A 23,699-nucleotide genomic window follows, 5' to 3' on the forward strand; every position below is an offset into this window, starting at 1 on the left:
TCTTGGTTCCCTCTTCCCACTTCTTCTGCTCCTCGTGTTCAGCTTTCCCCTTCATTTCAGCCGCTTTTCAACTTCTGTCATTTCTTCCTACTTTCTCCTCAACAACAGCGCTTTTCTCTTTTACACTCTTATCTATTTTCCCCTCTCTACCCTTCCGCTCCTCTTCCTCTCCCAGTGATCCAGCTCCTTTGCAGCCGTGCATAATTAGGCCTAAACACAAGCCTGCACAGGCTCACATCTGGAAGGAGTTTGGACATGGCAGTTTCCTACCAAGACGACTAAATATTTAGGTTGAGAGTTACTGCGTGTGGATGAACTCATGATAGAGGGGATGGGAAGGGGAGAGGAATGGGGAGCTGGAGATAAAGAAAAAGAGGGAAAGTGGGACAGATGACTGGAAGAAAGCTGAGGCTAGCACAATGAATCATGAAACCAGTGATTAGTCTAAGTGTGTGATAGAATTGGTGTATGAGCTGACACACAACAATGTAATCAAAGCTCAGGCACCAGGAAACCATGGAAGCGGGTGATAATATTGGGGCGAATGGTTGCCCCTTTACGGCTGGCAGGAACAACAAACAGCCAACTAATAGTTTTAATAAACAAATCCCCATTGGGATTTCCCATGAGGCTGAGGGGCCTCAGCTGGAATGTTCACAGGGGCCAGCTGTTGTGCATTACACGTAGCACTCGGCCCCGGAAGCTCTGGGCCTGGTGTCCTCCAGCCTTGCTCAGCATGAAGGAGAGCATTCCTCCAGACTGCCCCAGGAGAGAGGGCAGCAGTGCCGGGTGTCAGGCCGTTCGATTGTGGGGAGGGACTGAGGTGGTGAGGGCCACGGAGAAAGCTCCCCTGCTGCACCTGGGATACTGTCTGCAGTCTCAGAGCAGACTGAGGAATGTCAGGAATAACATGAGTATCAACACAACTTCTCACATTCCACATCTGGAGCTAATGTCGTGAGCAACGATGGGAGCACGAGCGCTTGAGGAACCCACAAAATCTTCATGAAAATGAACTTTCCAGACACCCGAGCTCTCGGGACAAGGTAAAGAAAATGGCGGATTACCGGGCGGAATTGTTTCCTCCTCGTACAGAACTTCATAAATGTGTCACAGAACGCTTAACATCTGTACAAAAAAAATCTCAACCAAAATTAGTAGGTGCGGGATGGAAGATTATCTTCAATCACCTCGACCACTGCCACCCAAGCCATTTTTTCCTCTGGTTTTCCAGCAATGTGTTCCCCAGATGTTTATCCTGCCGTTATTAAGCAAGCTACATAAGGCCCTATAAATGGACTGCTGGCTGGCTTTACTTCTCCTGGGGCACAAATCCCCTTACTTTACCCCGTATGTTTGTTGCAGTGAGGCACTTGAACATGTTTTTTTTTTTTTTTCCCTTTTTTTTCACTGTGCCCATGTGCAGCTAGCATTTTTCCCACTAGGTCAGAGTACAGACAGAGTAACATACTGTGGGAATGAGCAATGTCTTCAGAAAGACAGAGCAGCTGTGAAGAAGTATGTTGCATTACAACTGAGCAAAAACACCTCCCAGAAAGTGAGAGTCAGTGATAGATTGGTAGTGCATCCATCATGGTAGATAGTGTATTTTGGCCCGTGATGTGGCTCTTTCAAGTATTGTCCATGTAGACCACACAAATAATGGCTTCTTAATTAAAAAAGACACCAAACTGGACTGGCCAGAACTCATTGCCGAATCTGACAATTTCAGTCTAGTTCTCACCAGATGGTGTTCTCCACACTATAAGGTTGTAAGACAGGATGTTGTGATATTAAAATCAGGCACCAGTCCAACAGCAAAGCACAGAGTCTGATATAAAATACTCAAGATGTGTTCCTGTTTATAACGGTTTTGCAAGGCCAGGTCAGCTGGACCATGTGCACAGGGTGGTGGTGGTGGAGGAGGAAGAAAGAGTGGGCTGAACTCTGAGAGCCTGACTGGGTCAGAGGCAAATTTAAAGTGACAGAGTTGTGTCAAAGAGGCTGGGCCATGATGATGGCTACAGTCAGTCTGCCCTCTCTGTGATCTTCTTAATGCTTTACAGAGAGGCGACTGCTCAGCCCACCACTACAGAGTTAAACTAGATCAAGATGTAAACTTCTGACCTAACAAGCCTTATTACTGCAGCAAGTCCCCAATACAGTTAAAACTAAGGTCACAGGGTCAGAGTCTTGGGTGTGTGGGCCTGATCAGGATACTGAACTCTATAGTCAGAAGCTATAGGGGGTTTTCATACAATGTGTTATCATATGAATCACATTATAGACACACAATTACCAATTGAATTATGTAATATGACATGGAAACACTGTGGGTACTCTGCCAATTAGTAACACCTACTATAACTGTCACTTTGTAACTGGTTAACATTTTCTTTATGATCTTTATGGGATGTTAAAGGAGTGGTGAAGTTATCAGTATATACTTTAAGGTTACCATGTGGTCTATAGGAACAGGCTACCGCTACAGTAGACTATGGGCTATACAGTGGTCAGCTACTCCTAGTGATAAGTCATTAGTTGAGGTTACAGTAAACTGTTGAGACTCACAGTGTGACTGTCCTGTTGGGGAGTAGACTGGGGTCCGGAGGTTCGCTCAGCTCCTCCTTGCTGCAGCTGACCCTTTTGCCCAAAGCCTGGACGTGCGGTTTGGACCGCTCGTCCGTGCAGCTACAGCCGCTGGTGGAGGCGAGCAGCCCGGGACAAGCCTGGGAGAGCCTCGGCCAGGAGGCGGAGAACAGCAGGAGCAGCATCAGTACCAGACGCCCCGGTAGCAGAGGGATGCCAACGCCGGGCGCAAACATTGTCCTTCGGCTGGATCTCACCTCAGCTGCACCCCCGCCTCCAGTCATCCCATATCTCCACCATGAAGCCCTCAGATGGTGCAAAAGAGGAAGAAACAATAAGGTTCTCTTAAAACTTTTGAATGAGAAACAGGCCTGAATTTAGAGAGACTCAGCTCAGCAGTGAACACACATCATCCGGTCATTCCAAAAATATTCAGCACCGTTGATTTTCCTAGTGTCTCATTATGTCATGGCAGCACGGGCGCACAACTCCCCTCGCTCCTAACAGTCACTTAATCCAGAGTCAATCCAAACGCCTCCAACACCTTCAGACAGGCGCTGTTCTGTCTCAAAGAGTTGATGGTGCCATTAAAACCATTAGGAGAGATTCACATCACTTTTGGGGATGCCTGGGAATGTCCGGATTACCGTTATGTCGCCCTAAAAGTTAATCCAGGAGTTGATGGGATTCACGACTGACGGGTCACAGCCAGAACCACACTGTCATCTTTTTGTATGAGTAGAGAAAAAAAAGTTTAGTATCAATCCTGTCTCAGTTTTGTCTCGCTGCTTTTAAAAGTTTTCCTCAGTGTTTCCCCGGATCCCGGAGGTCTCCGTAGACTGGATCAGAGGCGCAACTTGTAGGCTGTAGTCTAAAAAGAGTTGGGGGGGGGGGGAAATCAACAGGCTATTAATTCAGACAAAAAAAAAGTGAGCTGGTCTTGAGCGGCTCCTGTGTAATTCCGAAAATCTAGCGGTTTTTGCCTGCTTGCCTCTGTCACACTCAAACTCACTCCGTTACAACCCCAAGTGCGCCCATTCCCGTCTCCGTCCGCGCTCTGGTCCCCGCGGTCCTAGCGCAGCCAGCCCAGGCAGGCACACAGACTGAACAGCTCTCACAGCGCGAGCAACGTTGGTTTCACCTGAAGTCACTGCACACACCTACATCAGCACACACACAGTCCAGTGGGATGTTGTGTGTAATAAACTCAAAGTTACTTCATTCTATATCATTTGCATTCTCTATTTGTGTTTCATTTAGCCTATATATGTGTATTGTAAGGTCAACTGATTATCACATCCTTAGCCTATATTGAAAAAGTTAATGGTGGCCCATCTTCAGGAAATAGCTGACAGTATTTTAAAGTTACCATTGTTCACGTTGTAAGAGAAAAGATCCAAACCACAACATCAAAAACATAGAGGTGCAACGAATGTGATGACAGGAATAATACATTGTGAGAGGGAATGGGCTGTTTTGTGGACTGATGCAGTTTATAACATATGGATTGGGGGAAATACTGCTTTTTTATACGAATTGGCTGTTTTCATTCAGGTTGTAGAAGACAGGTCTTGATTTCAATGAGCGCCTGCATCAGGAGAGCAAACTGAAGTTATGAATGAGTGCTGAAGGCAGTGTATTGTGTGTTTTCTGTAGATCAAAGGCAGTGGCGTGCACAGACTTTTTGAAGGGCAGGGGCGAAAAGGAAAAAAAGGGGCACCTAATAGCGCGTCCTCGCCACTGAAGAGGGCACTTTAGCACACGTTTTGGCTTCCCTGAAGGCACTTTAACACGTGTTTTGGCTTCCAAGAGGCCACTTTAGCACATGTTTTGGCTCCTAGATGTGGCTCCTAGAGGGCACTTTCAGGGCTGCCAAGTTTCAGAAAATGACAAGAGTGAGACTGTAGCGACATGGTGCGTTTGGCCGGCTACCACAGGTCGGCGGCGAAAAAATTTTGGCCTTTTTTAACATCGATTTGGTCTGTTTTAATATCGATACCTTAAGACTAAAAAAACGTCGATTTGGCCTGTTTTAACACGTGTTTTGGCCCCCAAGAGGGCACTTTAGCACACGTTTTGGCTCCTAGAGAGCACTTTAGCACGCATTTTGGCTTCCAAGGGGGCACTTTAACACGTGTTTTAGCTCCCAAGAGGCCACTTTAGCACATGTTTTGGCTCCTAGATGTGGCTCCTAGAGGGCACTTTCAGGGCTGCCAAGTTTCAGAAAATGACAAGAGTGAGACTGTAGTGACATGGTGCGTTTGGCCGGCGACCATAGGTCGGCGGCGAAAAAAATTTGGCCTTTTTAAACGTTGATTTGGCCTGTTTTATAATATCAATATTTGGCCTAAAAAACATCGATGTGGCCTGTTTTAACACGCGTTTTGGCTCCCAAGAGGGCACTTTAACATGTGTTTTGGCTCCCAAGAGGGCACTTTAACATCTGTTTTGGCTCCTAGAGGGCACTTTAGCACACGTTTTGGCTCCTAGAGGGCACTTAAGCACGCGTTTTGGCTCCCAAGAGGGCACTTAAGCACGCGTTTCAGCTCCTAGAGGGCACTTTAGCACGCATTGTGGCTCCTAGAGGGCTCTTTAGCACATGTTTTGGCTCCTAGAGGGCACTTTAGCACACGTTTTGGCTCCCAAGAGGGCACTTTAGCACACGTTTTGGCTACCATGAGGGCACTTTAGCACACGTTTTGGCTCAGAGGGCACTTAAGCACGCGTTTTGGCTCCCAAGAGGGCACTTAAGCATGCGTTTCAGCTCCTAGAGGGCACTTTAGCACACGTTTTGGCTCCTAGAGGGCACTTAAGCACGCGTTTTGGCTCCCAAGAGGGCACTTTAGCACACGTTTTGGCTACCATGAGGGCACTTTAGCACACGTTTTGGCTCCTAGAGGGCACTTAAGCAGGCGTTTTGGCTCCCAAGAGGGCACTTAAGCAGGCGTTTTGGCTACCATGAGGGCACTTTAGCACACGTTTTGGCTCCTAGAGGGCACTTAAGCACGCGTTTCAGCTCCTAGAGGGCACTTTAGCACACGTTTTGGCTCCCAAGAGGGCACTTAAGCACGCGTTTCAGCTCCTAGAGAGCACTTTAGCACACGTTTTGGCTCCTAGAGGGCACTTAAGCACGCGTTTTGGCTCCTAGAGGGCACTTTAACACACGTTTTGCCCCCCATGAGGACACTTTAGCACGTGTTTTGGCTTCCAAGAGGGCACTTTAACGCGCGTTTTGGCTCCCAGGGGGCACTTTAGCACGCGTTTTTCAACAATTGGGCCACGAGGGGGGGCGACCGCCCCCCCTGCCCCCCCCCTGTGCACGCCACTGATCAAAGGCTTTCCATTCAATCAGCGGGAAGGAGAGGAAGTAAAGACTTTTATAGATACACTTCAGTAAATTCTGTATTGTTACAGTAGAGGGATTTACGGCCATTCACAGGAGTTTGAACTCTAACGTGTATTTAGACCGAGCTGTCATTTTGTAGATGATAACTTTACATGAGTAAGTGATCCTATCATTTTTATGTCCAATCAGCCTCCATGTAGGTTCTTTAATACAGTTTATCATGTGGTGATGGTTGTTTCCTCTGAATGTGAATTAGTTCTTTTTAACAAATCCAGCAGCACAATTAAAGGTCAACTGAACGTGGTGTTTTGCTCTTCACAGATCATATGCTGTTGTTGTTGACAGAGCAGATAACAGATCTTGATTCCACTGATTTCTGAGGCCAAATGCTATGATTTAGAGAAACTCAGGGGGAAACATATTCCAAAAGTTTAATCTTTTGTTGAAAGAATAATATTTCTGAAAACATGACATTTTCCCCCCCTGAAAGAATCAAACGCAATCCAAAAAACACAGAGGATCATAAACTTCCTCAAGATCTCCTTTTCACTTTTTTCCTGTGTGTGGAAAGGTCCCAAAATACAGAATTGGAGTTCTGTTTTAAAAATACTTTTTGATATATGAGAGGCCCAGGGAGGATGGAGACGGAGGTGACTCAAATCTGGAGAATATTTGAAAATATGAGAAGGTGAAAGCAGGAAAGCTTTTGAAAAGGGACTTTATGCAATTGGGCTTGACATGTATTCACTGACATATCCAAACTGCAGGCACCTCAGTCATGCGAGCAGTATAATGGCGCACTGTGCTCTGACCCACACAGTGGACCCTGGGTTTGTTATTCCTGTATATGATACTGTACACTGGAGCGGGCTCAGAGAGCCAGCATGATTATTGAAAGAAAGCACAAGGAGTAGATGGGCGCCTGCTCAGCAATGAAACAGAGGGCTGTTTATCCAAGCTGTTAAATAAGGCTTCAAGTACAACACCCCCCTCCAACTCCACAAGGCCCAAATCTCTCTCATCTGGAGAGCACAGTTTCCATTTAAAATGTCACGTTCCAAACTGCACATTACATCAAATTGTACTTAATGGCATCCAGACAAACTTTAATGTCGTTCCAACATTTTCTCTCTACGCTCCCCACAGCCCCCTCGCTCCTTATAGCCAAGCAAGCAATCTCTCCTTCTCCCTGTTCCACATCTGGACTCCATTCCAGGTGGGGTATTGAGAAAGGGAAAAACGGCAGGATGGAAAGGTGGAACGCAGAGAAGCTTGGAGGCTCACAAAGTTAAGACTGAGATAATGTCTTCAGGGAGATTTTGGTGGAAGTTACGCAAGCTTTCGTGATGTACGACAGACGATGGGAGACACGACAGACAAATACGTGAGATGGCTGTTTGCTGACTCCTCCTGGGCATGTTCCTGTTGTCCTCCAAAATCGCACGCTAGAGCAGAAATATGTTCAAAACAATGAGGTTTTCAGCACAGAGATGTGAAGCAGACCAAGCGAGTGCTGAGACTGAGGCATAGCTCAGGCTCGTGTTTCTGCCAGTGGATAAACAAAAGAAAACTTCCAGCAGGGATGCAAACACATCAGGCCCTCTCTCTCAGGCCCTCGTCTGTAGCTGAGGATTTCTCGAGGAGCCCGTGACATCTAGTGGTGAGAGCAGCAGCACACAGAGGGCCCAGCTCTGCCCTGCTCTGTCAGTCAGTGCTGCATTTCCTGGGTGCATGGTTTTAATTAGGGATTTATGGGGCACGTTAGACCCACTCTTTCCACAATTTATGGGGTTATCAAATCAGTGTGGAGCCATATATTATTTTCAACACTAAATACCTTTGTCAGTAGCAGTAGTTTTGGAATCCAGTATAAAATATTGCTAGTTTGTTTTCGTGATCTCATGTTTGTACGACCTTGTATTTGTGTACATATTTTCCGTAGCAGCACTCAGTAGTGTAATGGTTGAAAGAACTCATACATGTAATCTGTAACCCTCCATGGTAGGTTTATTAAAAACTAAGTCCTCATCTTAAGTGGTAATAAACATAATTTTTATACTTTATATTTAAAGTATTTATTTCTATGTAAAGATTCTATGGGGATACAGGGAAGTTGTGGTTCCTGTGTAGTTTTAGTGTTGTTGTAGCTGTGGTGGTTCTGCTTGTGCCTCATTTGACTTTCCAGTCCTCCAGAAGAGGGTCGCATTTGAAAGTATAGTGGTGCTGCCCTCTTCTGGTTTCAAAAGTGGACTACAGTTGCACACCCCGGGGGGCGGGTGGCTGCAGTCAGTTATTTATTTGACAGTGAGACGCTCTCAGAGGCAGGTATAACTCACCTTACTAACATGCTGCCAAGGCTGTCAGGTGTGGACAACACCCTACTTGTCAAACTTGTCTTGTTCCAACAGAGATGGGACCGCTCCTCATCTTTTTTTCCTTTAAATGCCACGAACTCCATCCAGCAATGTCTGAATGACAAATACGCACTTATAAACACTGACATGAACCTGATCTCAGTCCAGTGCAACATACATCTTCAAGTCTCACAGTTCTTGTGCTGTATGTAAATGTGTGGCTCGATGGAGGTCACCAGTTTACCTCTCCACGAGTAAAGCCAAATCAAACAACATCAGGCCACTGGAAATAAAACCTTCCTCTGTCATCTAAATGATTCATTTTCAAACCTGTTTTTATTACATATGTAGAAACCTGAAATCAGTTACATTTTTATATGGATTTAGTTTTGAAACACTTAGATGAAAATAAGTTGGATGGTTAATGATTTAATGGTCATAACATTTTGACAAGTTAGAGCAGGTTTGGTTGTTTACACCGTGATTTATTTAGACTTCAATATAATAGAGTATACTGTAATAGACTTCAGTGGAATAGAGTCATCATGTTATTACTAACACTTGGGTTTCACTGTTGAGTGTCAGGTGTGTCTTAATATCTATTGAAGCTAAAACAAAACTGTGTTCATTATAAAGCATCATTACCAACAAGATTTTTTTTGTTTATCTATACATTATCTTTAATATTTGCCACACTTCTTTGACAAGGAGACAGAAATAAACTGATTTGACGCCCGTCAGGTTGTACTGTAATAATGTGTTGTGTTCTTGTGTCGTGTGAACTGCTCCAAAATGTGATGAAACAGTGTTGATGTCCGAAAAACATTTTCCATCTCGTCTTTAGTCTTCATTGTAACACAGTCATAATCACTGAAGAAGCTTCTGGTTGTGCGACTTTATTTGTAAGTGCCACATGAAATGAAGACATTATAGTGTGTCTCTGAGTATTGCTGTAACTGGACAAGTGTAATATCATAATCATCAATTCTTTTCACACCAAATGTCCTGTGCATACATTATGCATTTTAAATGGTTTATATTAGCATACAGTTCAATCACAAAAACATCAAAAAAATATTGTATATTGAATGAATCTATAGTCCCTCATAAGCATCAAAACAGCCAAACACGTCAGCAAATATGTTTTTTTTTCATAATTTTTACTCCTTAATTCTGGTTACAAAAGAAATACAGAAAAGCTCAAGAGTTTTTGGCCAAACTGTAGCGCAAATTTCGCAAACTCCTTTGAGTTTGTAATAACCTGGACCTCCTTCCCTTCTCTCTCTCTCTCTCTCTTTCTCCTCACTCATGCACACACACAGTCATGCACAGATGCAGGGAAGGCATGCAGAAGCCAACACACTTCTGCATGGAAAGCATACACACATACACGCCCACACACACACACACACACACACCCACACAGAGCGCCGTCTGTGTACAGTACATTTTGTTTTTAAATGGCATGAAGTGTAGGTGAGATTTTGGTCCCTTTATGTCAGCAGGACTTTCGAATGATTATCCAGATCCTCAGAGAGTCAGAGAGCCAAACCTGCTGAGTTTGTCTAAAGCACTGTCGTTATGTAAATCTGGCCTTAGTACAACATAATGTGGCTTGAGTCCATGGCAGCTGTGCATCATTAGAGCTAAGATTAACCTAAGGAGACTGTGGAGGTGGGGTCTTGTGAGAAACAAAGCCCCCATTCTGATACAATTACAAGAAAGGCAAGAAAGTGAATCATAATATTGCAAAGTATAGTTAAATGTGATCAGAAAAAGGACATCCTCTGCCATATCATTGACCAGTGTCCACCTCCATGCCCCATCCCAGGGTCTGTAACGGAGTCAGATGAGGCGGGCCTTGAGGAAGACAAGGAGCCCTCGACATCCCGAGCGGGACAGATATGGAACAGCAGACTCAATGGCGAGGGGACACGGTGGCTTGGGGGGAACTACCTGGGCCTTGGTACCTCTGTTTGGCGTGCTTCTCACAGTACATCACATCTCCCACCCAAAAGTGACCTCTCATCCTCAGGTTAAGACCGCAATCTGTGCAGGTGTAGCACTCTGGGTGGCGGAAGCGGTCGTCTGTGATGCGCACGGCCTGTGTGCTGTGAAAACAGAGGAATATAGTTCAGGAGAAGGCAGACACCAGAGAGAGTGAACTATTTACAATGCAAATCAGCTTGAGCGCTGCAGAGAACAGCACAGACAAAACATCACAGCTTTGTATGTTCTAGAAAAAAGGTGACACCAGAGTAAAAACATCAGCATATCATATTAATTCAAAGTGAGACTGGTCTTGTTTTCTTCTTTATTGTAAACTAATGAATTGAGAGTGTGGTGATAACATATCTGTATCGTAATACTTAAGATGAAGGCAAACTGAACATTTGACATTTGGGAAGTGAGACAGATTTGTTTTTACTTGCTTTGCTGCAGGGAAACCACCACTGTAATTATTTCCACATCTATGTATGAGGGTGTAACGGCAGATAACAGGAGACTTACACAATGCTGGTGCCACACTTCTCACAGGTGTGACTCTTGTTGCCACCTCCTCCCACTGGTGCGGCTGGTTTAGGGACGCTGGGCGAGAGTTTCCCTGGGAACCGCAGGGCTGCCTCTGGAGTCACACACACACACACACAGACACACAGAAACATACATGAAGAGAGCAGCTCACAGAATGTGTTGACACGCTTGTGTCTCTCAGTTCGTCACATTAACACACTGCTTGTCTTCACTGCCCTCTGTCATTGGAGCTTGTTTGTGTACCTCCATTCGTCATCACTATCTATCATCACCCACAGGACACGCTTCATGAAATAGGTTTCCACACATTGGTCATTATCACGTCATGAAAGAATGTTATTACTATCTGGATTTATTTGCTCCAACATTTATCAAAGCAAAGGGGTGGGGGAAGAGAACAGATGCATTCCATGATATGCTGCTCACTAGAGGGCTGCTCTCTCCAACCAGCACAGGTGATGACCAGATGGAAGTCACTATTCATTAACTCACACATTTGACAGATGATTTCAAGATGGAGATGCGGTCAGCAAACAACTGCAGGAGATGATGTAAATCATTTGATGGACAAAGCCTGAAACCGATGCCTGATATAAATCTGTAACGCGTCCGTTGTTTTCGCTCGTCCATGTAATGTTTTCATGTTCCAAGGATTCTGATTATTAATGCCACTAATGTCTGATTGATGCAGATGTGCTCTTTTCAACAGTGAACAACAATTGCAGAGTTCCTCTAACCTTTCTCATCAGCCTCCAGGACCTCTTGGAGCATTTTAAAGGTGTTGGACTGACGAGGCGCCGTGCGGGACTCCTTATTCTCCTGGATCATCTTGTACACCTCTGAGTCTCTGTCGAACCTCTGCATGGCAAAGTCAGAGCTCGAACTGCTGCAGAAAGAAGACGCAAATAAATTTGAATTCAATAAAATCATGAGCAGGTCAAACTCTTTGTGACGTGTTCAGTTGTAAATGTTCGTTATGAAAGACCTGTGAGTCTGGTTTAACTGAATCCAGAGGAAATGAATCGGAGCCTGCAGCTGGCTTTAAGACTTTGACCTCCAAGCATAAAGTCTGGATTGCACACCACAGGCAAGAGGCCAAACAGAGTCCACATATCACATGTTCAACAGGATCGCCCAACTGTCCCCTTACAAGAGCTGCTGTCCTAACTGAGAAAACAGCCCCAAGGTAAAAACTAAGTGGATGTAAGGCTAACAGTGGTCTTTTCCCATGTGCAATAAGAGTGATCACATATTTTCAGCAACACTAGGACTATCTGACAAACACAAAGACCTGATAAAAAAAAGGAGCGTCTTGGTCTACGAAACAGCCAAGAAACAACATGAAAACTTTGCATCTTGTGGCTGTTTGTAGCCAGTTGGTGCTCAGGAGGGGGCAGGAGGTGAGAGGAAGCTCTCACCTCGGGGTAGTATAAGCTGTCAGCTCATTAAGCAATTAGCAAACAGAACAGTGGCTCCCTTTACAAGCAAATTCTTTACCCCTGGTGTGGTGGAAAAGTGGTTTTGTTTTTACTGCTTCTTCCATACTCAATGTGTGGTTGAATACCAATCCCACCCTGCTGAAGAAACACATGCATTGAAATCTGGACTGACAGATGTATTGGTAAGCTGGCAGCTCCCTCCAGAGAACATCCTTTGTCTTTGTGTATTCCTCTGAGTGTTGGCTGTCAATGGGAACCGGTTGGTCAGGTAGACGTGCGGGGCCAGGTGCGGTTTGATGGCTTCCACCTGTGACCTGTCAGCTGGAGTCAGTCAACTTAACCTGACTGACTGTCCTAGCTGTTGTCACATACGACAGACCTGCCCACAGCTGTGCTGTGAAGAATCTGCTCAGAGACAATGACCTCATCTTCACCAATGTAGATTACTTGCTACACTGATTCAACATATATACTGTAGTTACCATTGGTTTGTTCTAACATACTGTAAGTCTAAGAACAACAAACAACAATCAATCAATCAATAAATAAATGGTATAATAATAATAAATAATAAGTAAATAAATAAGTAAATAAATAAATAGAGCAAGTGACTAAAACCTGGGGAATCTAGGAAACTTTTTCAGAGACTGTTTTGCATCAATGGAAGTACAACTTCCAAGTACAAACATTCAACATGTAAACATAATTCATGCAGGTGCCCCAGCGCTGTCTTTGTCGGGCAAACTGTTACTTCACCCTCTGATGATTCAGACAACACAGGAAGTAGTGCTGTAGATTGACATCATAATGGTGACAGAATGACAAGTAACAAAAGGAAGACAAGATTAGGACATGATTAGGGGTGTGTCAGTAAGACAATAAAGGGTCACATCATGAGAACAAGAAGCTGTCCATCACATGATGGAAGAGCAGCACAGACCTGAACCCATGGAGGTGGTTTGGGATGAACTGGACAGAGTGGTGCAAGTGAGAAAACCAACAGGTTCATCACATTTATGGAGACTACTGCAACACTGATGGGATTGATGGGACAAACCTAAACTGAAATGTTTAACTCAACAGTGTAGAAGGAACACGCCTACTGGTTGAGTCAATATAGAAAAGTCGATGATTTATTAATAAGTTTACAATTTGTTAATTTTCTTACATGTGTACTTGCTTCAATGTCAGAAACAAATATACAAATCAAATGACAACTGAGACATGAGACTGGTACTGTAGATGTAAACCTTTTAACATCACTGCACTCTATTTGGTTGTAGTATTTCGTCTGCATTTCATTCTGCAAACTTAAGTTAAACAGTGATTATGTAACTACGTAAGTAAGTACTGTAACTACGTGTACGTGTACATGTACATGTATAAGTTTTATTTTGAGCAAATGGTGTAACTTTTTATACACAATTCCTCAGTTCCCTGGAATGATGAGCAATTTGTCAAATTAACACAGACTTAGGTAAAGTTGAGTCACATACTTTTGTGTTAAATCTTTTGTAGTCTACAGTATTCATGAACTACAGCCATCAGCAAATACTTGGCTTCTTCCCTGGTGTTGCTCTGCCAGTTCTGGACTGCAGCACTCTTCACTTTTCGTTCCAGGCTTTTGCCTTCACTCTGTGAAACACATGCCTAGTTGAACTAAGGTCAGGTGATGGATTTGACCAGCCAAAACATTAATTGTTTTGCCAGGGAACTCCTCATGTCCTGCTTCGTTGTCTTCAAACTGGGGGGCTGTGCATGAAAAGGGCGTTTAAGTCCTGCATTGAAGAACTCTGACCTCATGGTGATAATTTTACATGAATCCCAGTGTGTAACTTTGTTCATTGAAGAGTCCTCATGAATGATCATGACTCAAACAGGAAATCGTGAACAGACGAAACCAATATGTGACTGAAACAAATGCTCATACCCTGTCCTCTGCATCACTGAACATGGATCAAATTGAAAACAGACCTCTAAAGCACACCCTGCACGTTCTCCCCATGCTCAGCTCCACCCTCAGAAATCCTTTTCCCCTTTTTGCTTCGCTCACCATCCCCTCTGACATGCATCTCAAAACAAATGGAAAGTCTAGGTCAAATGGGAGTAAAACAAACAAACAAACAAAAAAAGATGATCCGTGAGAGTGACATGCATCTGAGAAAGCAGCTGAGTGGACAAAGTCACAGTGATGGCGCATAGATTTCACAAAGCTTCAGACAACTTCAGGCTAGTTTGTCATCTGGGAATCATCCTTTAAAATGTACACATCTATGCAATGTCGGCATCTGTAACAAATGTGACGCTGGGTTCCATACTCTCCATACTCTTCCAGACTTGGCAGTAGGGAGCAACGATAACGATCTAGTCATAGCACTGACTCAAAATGCTTGTAGCCAAAACACATCTAAGATCACAAGGCTAAATTCCTTCCACATTTCTGATCCTTCCTCAGATGCAGCTCAACACCTAAACCAACCAGAACATCCTGACAAAAAAAAGATCAAAAAGATAAAACTCAAGACTCACCTCAAAAGAGAGAACAAAGAGAGGGAGCTCAACTACTCCGCACTACAACAGCCTTATAATTTCTCACACTGCAAGAACAACTCAGAACATACAAGGGAAAAAAAAACAATACTACAGTAGCACACACACGCGCTCTTAGATGCCAAACGCACACCTCTATCTAAACCAGACTAGACAGAAAAACAAGAGTCTGACTGAAAGGTGTGCCCCTGGGCTGAAACTCATTGGCCACGCGACATAAAGGGGTGGGCAAATGGGTGTCACCAAGTCTGCGATTGGCTGTAAAGGAGCAGGGAGAGGCTTGCTGTGCAGGCTGGGGGCTCCAGACTGGGGTCCAATCAGGGGGAGAGGCAAAATCAGACTTTTTTGGCAATGTGGGGTGTTTGGATATGACTGCAGTTGCTGACACGTCATATCACTGGCCGTGTTACCCAGGAGGGAGCTGGGGCCAAAGTCAACCACCCTGCACTGTGGAAACACAGGCACCGGGCTCTCCAGCCGAGAGAGTGGACACAAAGGCTTATGTGAGAGAGACTTAAAAGAAGATTTTCATTTGTGCTGAAAGAAAAAAACAAACACCGGCCAGCAAGCCTGCCACCTGCACACTCTGAAATGAGTCAAATTACAGCTACATCACCTCATCAGAATGGGCGAAGCAGGAATAAGCAAACTGAAGTGCAGGTGGTGGACACAATATAGTGTTTCCCAGAGGCTAAAAATTCATGTAGTTGTCCACTCAGTGCAGCTGCAAAGAGCTGTGAGCACCAAGAGTCAGCTGCAACACTGCATTGCCTTCACACGCTGACTGTGAAACTTTTCACTCCATTTACACCCTCAATTTCCTTTCCACACAGACCTATGAAAGGGGGGAAACAATAATGACAAATATACAAAGGAATGTTTATAGCGAAAGTCTGGTCTCTCGGATAAAGTTTCACATATGGAAAATACAGCAATAATATAACCACTGAGACAAACTACACTGAGGTTTTTTAAAGCCGATGTTGACCCTTTTTGTTCAAACATTGTCATAGCAACAATGTGTGTGTGATTTCAAACATTACAGTACTGATACACCCATTCTGTTGTTTTGAACTCTCACACTAACTCTAATTTGTATGAAAAGACTACAAGCTTCTCGGGACTAGGTCATGTTTACTTTTGAAGACTGAATTTGTGAGTGCAACCTCTACCAGCCCATACATGCTGAGGACTGGCTGCCTGCACATTATACATTCTGTAGATAGATATGACTCTTAACTGTGTGGAAGCTTTGGGCTGTGTTGTACTGTATGTTCTCAGTGTCTGAAGAGGAAGGAGATTGATGCTGTGTTGTTTAGGTAAACTAAAGTGGTGCTTGTGATGTGACTCCGTTTACCTGCGTCGAGGAGACATGGGAACATCCCGATCAATGGGACTCTGGGGTGAGTAGCGTCCTGGTGGGGTGGGGGTTCTGCTGGACACAGAGTTACTTCTGTAGTCTGAAGGGGAGAACTCCTGTGGAGAGAGATGGGGAAAGTGTGAAAAACTTGCTGCAGCGGCTGAAAATAAGTTTGCAGTTCAAAGTGGAGTAATCTGTTGGGACCATTGATTCGTCCAAGTGCTTAGACCATGATGCAATGTTACTGTAAAAGAGTCACAAAAAGAGCTATGTTGAGCACAGAGGGAGGAATTCACCAGCACAGTGTTTCTGGACCACTGCTCCACCAAACAGTTTACTGGCACTCAACAAGTGTAGTGTCCATATCCAGGAAACTCTAAATCTGAGGAGACCGTGTGATGTGACAACTAGGAATAAAACAAAGTCCAAGACACCATCACGTAGGATATATTCAGTTAAGATCAAAAACAGAGAGATTTATCTGTACCTTAAATGAGCTCCAGATGGAGAAAAGACCACATACTGTACAGAACACTTGTTCCTTCTACTTCACCATCATCATCAGCTACATTCGACTGAAACCTAGAGAAGGGGTTTTGATTCTGAGTACAGAGCAAACAATACAGTTTGTCATCGTCGTTTGTTTGGATTTGGTGCCCTGTGCCCTCAAATAGTTTCTGTTGCATGACTCAGTTTGAGATCACTCTCAACAATTACCGCTACCTCCGTCAACATTTTTTATCTTGATTACCATTTATAACCAGAGTTGAACTTCAGTCCCACAGCTGATGGATGATAGATTATGTGGCAACAGATGTCTGGCACCGAGGCCAATGTTGTTTTGATAGCAAAGACAGGGCCAGCATGTACTTCAATGGGTTCCAGCTGCAGTGCAAAACTTACAATTATTCATGCTCGTTATAAACAGTTTCCCCCATTGTGGAACAAGAAGAGACATTCCACACAGTCAGGCCCTCATTCAGCAAAACTGAACACTTGCTGTAGCAACAGTGTAATTCAGGAAGGAAACTGCGCTCAGTCTTATGTCAAGTGACATAAATACATTTTGGCTTTTGACAGAAGAGGGCGCTGCATACCCATTAAACACAGGAGGCTCATAAACCAAGTCTCAGCAGATCTGCCAATGACATTTTTTATCATAGAGATAGGAGCACATGGTTTCAACGTTAGGAGCAAAGGTTGATTAATTCAAATTGTATTATGTTATAACAGTGCTTGAGTGAGCTACTAATGAAACTGACTATAGCTATGAGTTCTCACTCAACACACAGCACACCTGGACCAAGTCTGCACAGCCCATAACTCAACCCAGACACTTTTACTGTCAGGAATCCCAACAAACAAACTGTTTTTGTCCACAACACTGTCTGGCATCTGACCATGTCCACCTGCAACACTGACCAGTACTGATAACAGAGAGCACGCACACACACACACACACATACACACACAAAATATTCCAACTAAGAAAATGACTCAACTAAAAAAAAAGAGAAAAAGAAAAAAGGAACAAGTCTCAAAACAGTTTCACAACTTCCGGTTTGCTGGGGTAACAAGACTATTACTTTATTTTAGGTCTGTGCACGGGCCAGGAAAACTTTGAGTGCAAACAGCCCACACACAACTCACGAGTACAGCTTTCACACTGAAGCTCAGAGTTTTTCTCCCTCATCTGTCACCACCTGGCATCAGTGTTACACAGGCTCTTTCCAATGGAGGATTGTCTCCACCCCACACTTTCAACCAGTGCAGGTCTGAGACTCAAGCTGGGGCTGATGCTGGGGCTCAAAGCTGACACACTGGCACTGATGGAGTCAAAGATTTGTGTGCCCGATGCCAGCACCCGCTTCCAATTCAGCAACTCTTTGAACAATGTCTCTGTTCTCAATTGAGTCCAATTTTCCTCTTCTTTCTCCTTAGTGAGTGGGCAGATTAGTGGTGCGTGCCAGGAGGCCTTTACCAGAAACGATCATTGGGACGTCTCCCTGCGATTCCTCCCAGGATAAGCTGAACATAATAAGTGCAGGCTCATAAGATCACATATTCCATATCATCAGAGCACAAGAATAGAGACATCCGTGTCCTCTCCTGCTGTGAAGCAATCTCAAGGGCATATACATGATAGAGATGCATGCCTTAGGGATTCCTTCAGAAAAACCCAGTGAAGCCACACTGTATGTGCATATGAATCCACAGTAATGCAAAGCAAACTTATGTTATATAAGTGTCTGGCCAGTGAGCGTGGATCTTCGGGCTCTCCAACAGCAGGAGAATTTACGGATAAAATCACAAGTCTAATCTACGAGACTCCAGAGGAATGCAATGAAGTAAAGAAAAACAAAAGGAAGGAGAGAGAAAAAACAAGCGCTCCTCTGTGACAGGGAGAATGCAGCTGTGATTGAGCTTGACCTTAGAAAGTTCAAAAAACTTCAGCAGTTCTTCCATCAACATCATCCATCCTGCGCTACCTGATGCCAAAAATTTTATAGCAGTAACCATGGCATGGCTGGCAACATCCTTAAACTGCACTCTCCAAAACATTGTGCTCTAAAATCATCACTGCTCCATTGTGAGACTTCAACCCATTATAAACGGTTGATCTCAGAGCTGCACTGTTTTTGGTCAACTGTACCATGGCAGCGCCAACAATGCATCTATGTCTCATGCACCATCAAAGCTAGGGAGGGGGAACAGGCGAGCCGGGGGAAGCCTATTATTTTGTCTTGGATGGGAGTATGGTTCAGAGATGGGAGAGACCACTGGAGAAAATCAGTCAGGTCCTCCTGGTTCCTGTGGCTGGCCAGAGGAGGAAGCTCTGATTAAAGCTGCATTGAACTGTAATCAGGGGTTCATCAGTGTTTCCGTTATTATGTACATTTTGCAGTGGTGGCCACTGCCAGAATTTCAACTTTAGATACTTTTCCATACTATCCCACTGCATGAGCCAGCAAAAATTGGCAAGTTACAGTGAAGTTTTCTTTGGGTGAAACAGTGACGAAGTTTTGTACACTGAGGAAGGAAAGAAACAGATTCACTGGCAAAGCAGTGAAGAAAAACATCAGCTGCTGCCTCACATCCTAGCTGAAGCTGAGCGTCATGACTGGTGGTCGTCAGCTGCCACTAATTAATGTTAATCCAATGAGTCACTTCAAGTCGTACTTAAATTAAACGAGGCTGGCTGTTGTTTTGTCTCCTCTGCACAATCTGACAATTCTTGCCAAAGACAGTTATTTTTTGGTGGTACAGTGGCCTAACAGGGTGCAGCTTACATAGTTCATACAGAGTGAGATGTCCTCTTCACAGTAATGTATTTTTTTGACTGTATTTATATACAGTGTCAACATCCTGATAGTTCTCATAAGTACAAAACTATAACACAGAGCCAGACAGATTTCCAAATCTGGTTTCCTTTTGTAACTTTGCAATGATTTCTTCTCCGTCTAAACATATCCTGTCCAAACACCTTTCATTGCACCCTGAAGTTCCTTCTGCACTGCATTTTTGAATTTGCCAGAAAAAAGGGAGTGTAGAGCTCTGGAAAGGTATAAGGGCTCTGAAATGGTGGTGCCCCTGCTGATTAAACAAATCCTAAAGGAAACACTGTTCATTGTCAACATTCCCTATACTGTATCATTAGGGCAAGTCACTGGCATGTTGAGTTCCATATGCAATAAGATATCTAGTCCACCACTTAAGAGTTTTGCAATGAAGACTTCCAAAAACAAGTTATTTCTTTTGTATGCCCAGAAAACCATTTTTTTCAAGCAGCTCCTTACAGTAATATGGACAGAGGAATAAAAGACAGAAAATACTATGGTATGACATAATTTGAACAGTGGAGTATTTCATATGAGACATTTCTCCATTTGGGTTTTGTCTGTGCCTTCATTGCCAGATTCAAGTTTCTTTACAAACTTAAACACATAACACAAGTGGACTAACTCTTTTTTGTTACTGTGAGTGGTTGGATATTATAGCAATATAGTCCAAATCTTAGGTATCTCATGTTTTCAAAGACTTCAGTGATATAAATCCTTTCTTCCTGCTGCATGTGTCTGAAGCGGTACATCTGCCGCAAAGACAACAGACTAGCTGCAGAAGGTTGTGCTTAAGCCTGCTATTTATTTGATTCATGCATTCATTTTCTGAACCCGCTTCATCCCTGGCAGAGGCGAGGGGGGGCTGGAGCCTATCCCAGCATGTACTGGGCGAGAGAACGAGTAAACCCTTATGTGTCAGTAAAATGCAACACTAGCAGGACTAACCTGTAAAAACAAAATTTGAAATTTCTCATGTGCTGTCCTGCTCCAAACACAAAATTGGCATTGTCAGCCAAGTGCAAATGACAGGTGCAATATGACAAGCCACGGCAAGCCACAATTCTCAAAGCTGAATATGAAGGGAGTGTCCACAATAATTGTGCCAATTTGTGAGCCATAAGATGCTCTACCAAATAGTTTCTGTCAGAGATGAATTAATTTAAATGATTGGGGATATACATTTTAAAATCTCTTAGTATTTTGAACAGGATTTTCTTTTTTCTGTGTGTCTATTTCTTTTTTATGTGTAAAGCACCTTGGGTTGCATGCCCTTGCATGAAAAGTGCTATATAAATAAAGTTTGATTTGATTTGATTTGATTTTCTTTTTTCCCTTTGTTTTCAAAAAAATGTTGCTGTTTGTTGTCTAAAAGGATTTCAAGGATCTTTACAAAAAATGTGCTTGAATAAATGACTAAGTGTCTGGCTTCTGCTCAAGACTTGGTATTGGAGGGGGAAAAAATGAAGTGGAGGACAAACAGTCAAAACATGCAAAAGAATGACTCAAATACCAACAAGACGCCTATGATTTGCCTCTTCAAAACACAAACAAACAGGAAATGGCGAACTGAAGTGAGGGCAGCTGTTTCAGATCAAGGGCAATGGGAGACGTTGGGGACAGTGCCAGTGGAGGAGCCTTCAGTCTGGCTCCATGCAAGCCACTCTGCATCATCATCATTACCACCCAGCAGCTTCAATTACAGGGCATGGGCCAGCAGCACACAAGAGCGATGCTTAGAGGAGCTTTTATTTTGGGAAGCTTGGTACGGCTGTAAGAAAGTGATATAACTGCTTATTCACTGTCTCCACCACAGACATGACTGCTGAACTAAAATGAGGCAGGGGACAGCAGCAGACATCCTGGGCAGGGTAATAATCAGACTTGTGTACAGTGTTTCCTATCCAGCCGTGTGCATTGGTGGAGGTCCTGAGCAAAGACCTGAGGCTGATGGTAACCTACTCGTTATCCACTGTCACTGATAGAACCTGCCTTGTAATTATGTCTGAGCGATGCCTCATTATTGTGTCCACATTCTGTAACAAATAAAACACGATCTATGACTGAGCACAGGGCATCCTTTTATATTAAAAATTCACATCATTAACATTCTTTACTTTTTTATTGCCTCAAATCCCACGGCAGCTGCTTTATGGAGGGTCTCAGATTAAAATGCTGATAGACTCTTCATCAAGTGGTGTTTTTTTTTTTTTTTTACACACATGTATCTTAAAAACAGTATTAATACACTAAAGCTATGTCTTGTTTTTGAACCCGTGGCATACCTAGTTCAAGACATCGATGTAAAACCCTTCATAAACAGTACCAAGTTCACCCTGCAGCGTGTGGAGTAAGCTTTCGAAGACAGGCTCAAGCGTCTCAATCCTCTACAAAGGTCTCTACATATAAATTCTTGGCACAGGCTTACATAGTGCAGCAGTCAATAGCACGGAATAAAGTGACAGAGTTTTGTGATGCCAGTGCTAACACCACTCCCACCTCCCACCCCCTCCATTCACCACAGCCACACATCATCAGACTGCTACAGATACAAACCATATGTCCAAGATTAGAGGCCAAATGAGCAGCAGAAAGATGAAGACAACAGGATGATTATGAACACAGAAAGTGCGGCTGTGCACTGTTGCCACTGTGAGCTATAACAGATCTACTTTTGGGCTTTTTTTTTTTTTTTTTTTTTTTTACCTTTCAGGCTGTGGTCTTAATTCAATATTAGTGCCAAAAAGTTTATACATAAATGCTCCAAGACATGTTTGACAACATGAACATCAGGTAACAGTTATGCTGTACTGCAGCTTTAATTCAACAACCCATGATTCCTGAAGCTCAGCTTGTGATAAATGTGGATAAACCTGAATGTGTGAATTGTGGAGGAAGTACAGTAATGGCACAGTGAATACTTTCAGACCCTGAGAGAAGCCAAAGCCGTGTCATGTGATCGTAGTGTACAGTAGGTGGTCTGGGTGAGGCACTCACCTACACTGCCACCAAAAGTCAGGCACACAATGAAGAATGAATACTGAGTCTGAGCGTTTATTTATCCACGGAGGGTGCTACAAGCAACACATTTTTCATCCCTATTAAATTCCCCACAGGGCTCTGACTTGAGCAGGATATCAAGCTCATCAGACATCTGGAGTTCATTATGGTGGGACTGAGAATGCTGGACTTCATGATACTTTTAATTTATGGTCACTTGGATGCCTGTTTTCGTATGCAAAAAAAGACAACAACAATCAAAGACACTGAATTAAAGCCAAGTGTGCTGATTTGTTTTAACATCTCAGTGAAAACTTCTCCATAAAAAAGCTCTAATAGTTAATGAGTCTAACAAATCATCACAACTTCACTAATTAAACAGAAACCATCTGGTTCGTCTCACTCTCTGGTTCACAGAGGTATAGTAACTCTACTGTACAACATAGTAGTATGACTTATAATGCAATACAATTTGATGGAGTACAGCTTAATTCTCATATTTCAACAGGAATTTCTGTTAATGGCTAAAACATAAATCTAAAATGTCAGCAAGACATCATTATGTTGTCTGAGTGTAGCAGAATTATTCTACAGTGTTAACTGCAGATGCCATTTTACCAGCTTAACAATTATGATTTATGACCAACAAATGCAGCCATAGTAACCATTACCCAAAAACGTAGGTGTTGTCCCGTGTAAAACTAGGGGGATATATGCTGACATGTCTGTTTTTATTGGCACGGATACACTGAGGGGCAGTCATACAGGTCGTTGCCTTGACAACAACTTTTGGAATGTTGACATACTACTGAACCACCTTCGTAAACAGCAGCAAACAGTAAAAAGGCCCATCTCTCCCCGCCAACATTTCCCCATAAAACTCACACGGCCAAATGTCCCCATGAGTGCGCCGCTCGGGGGCCTGGAAAGCACGGGGAATCAAAAGTGCCCCAGTTTGCTTTTCCACTCCAGGGGAAAGAAAAACAGGCGTGCTGATCAATCAGTGGGGATGAGGAGAGGCATGCTGCCTGCATAGTGGCCACAATGGACCCCAAGCTTAACGGCTGCGAGTCCACGTGAAGAGGCCTCACGCTGTCCAGTCACAGAGCTCACTGTGCTGGGAAGGAGAAGAAAACATCCCTCCACCGTGGCCACAGCCAGCATCTCTCCCCTGACACTGGCTTGGCT

General features: G+C 43.7%; 2 protein-coding genes across 2 annotated transcripts in view; both read right to left on the bottom strand.

The window, feature by feature from the left end:
* adgra2 (adhesion G protein-coupled receptor A2) overlaps positions 1–2,873 on the bottom strand; it is a gene marked incomplete at both ends in the record, with an annotated part of 36,890 nt that extends 34,017 nt beyond the window's left edge. Inside the window, one exon of the mRNA XM_083979782.1 lies at positions 2,572–2,873. Coding sequence (XP_083835908.1) covers positions 2,572–2,873 — 302 coding nt within the window. The remainder of the gene's footprint in view (positions 1–2,571) is intronic.
* A 6,296-nt stretch (positions 2,874–9,169) lies between these two features.
* The window catches only part of pdlim2 (PDZ and LIM domain 2 (mystique)), a 34,978-nt gene continuing 20,448 nt past the window's right edge, over positions 9,170–23,699 (bottom strand). The window contains exons 7-10 of the mRNA XM_083978699.1: positions 16,171–16,289; positions 11,562–11,710; positions 10,801–10,915; positions 9,170–10,400 (exon numbers count right to left, since the gene is read on the bottom strand). Of these exons, the coding sequence (XP_083834825.1) occupies positions 10,208–10,400; positions 10,801–10,915; positions 11,562–11,710; positions 16,171–16,289 (576 nt within the window). The 3' untranslated portion in view covers positions 9,170–10,207. The remainder of the gene's footprint in view (positions 10,401–10,800; positions 10,916–11,561; positions 11,711–16,170; positions 16,290–23,699) is intronic.

This window comes from Trachurus trachurus, assembly GCF_905171665.1.
Source record: "Trachurus trachurus genome assembly, chromosome: 9".
NCBI lineage: Eukaryota > Metazoa > Chordata > Actinopteri > Carangiformes > Carangidae > Trachurus > Trachurus trachurus.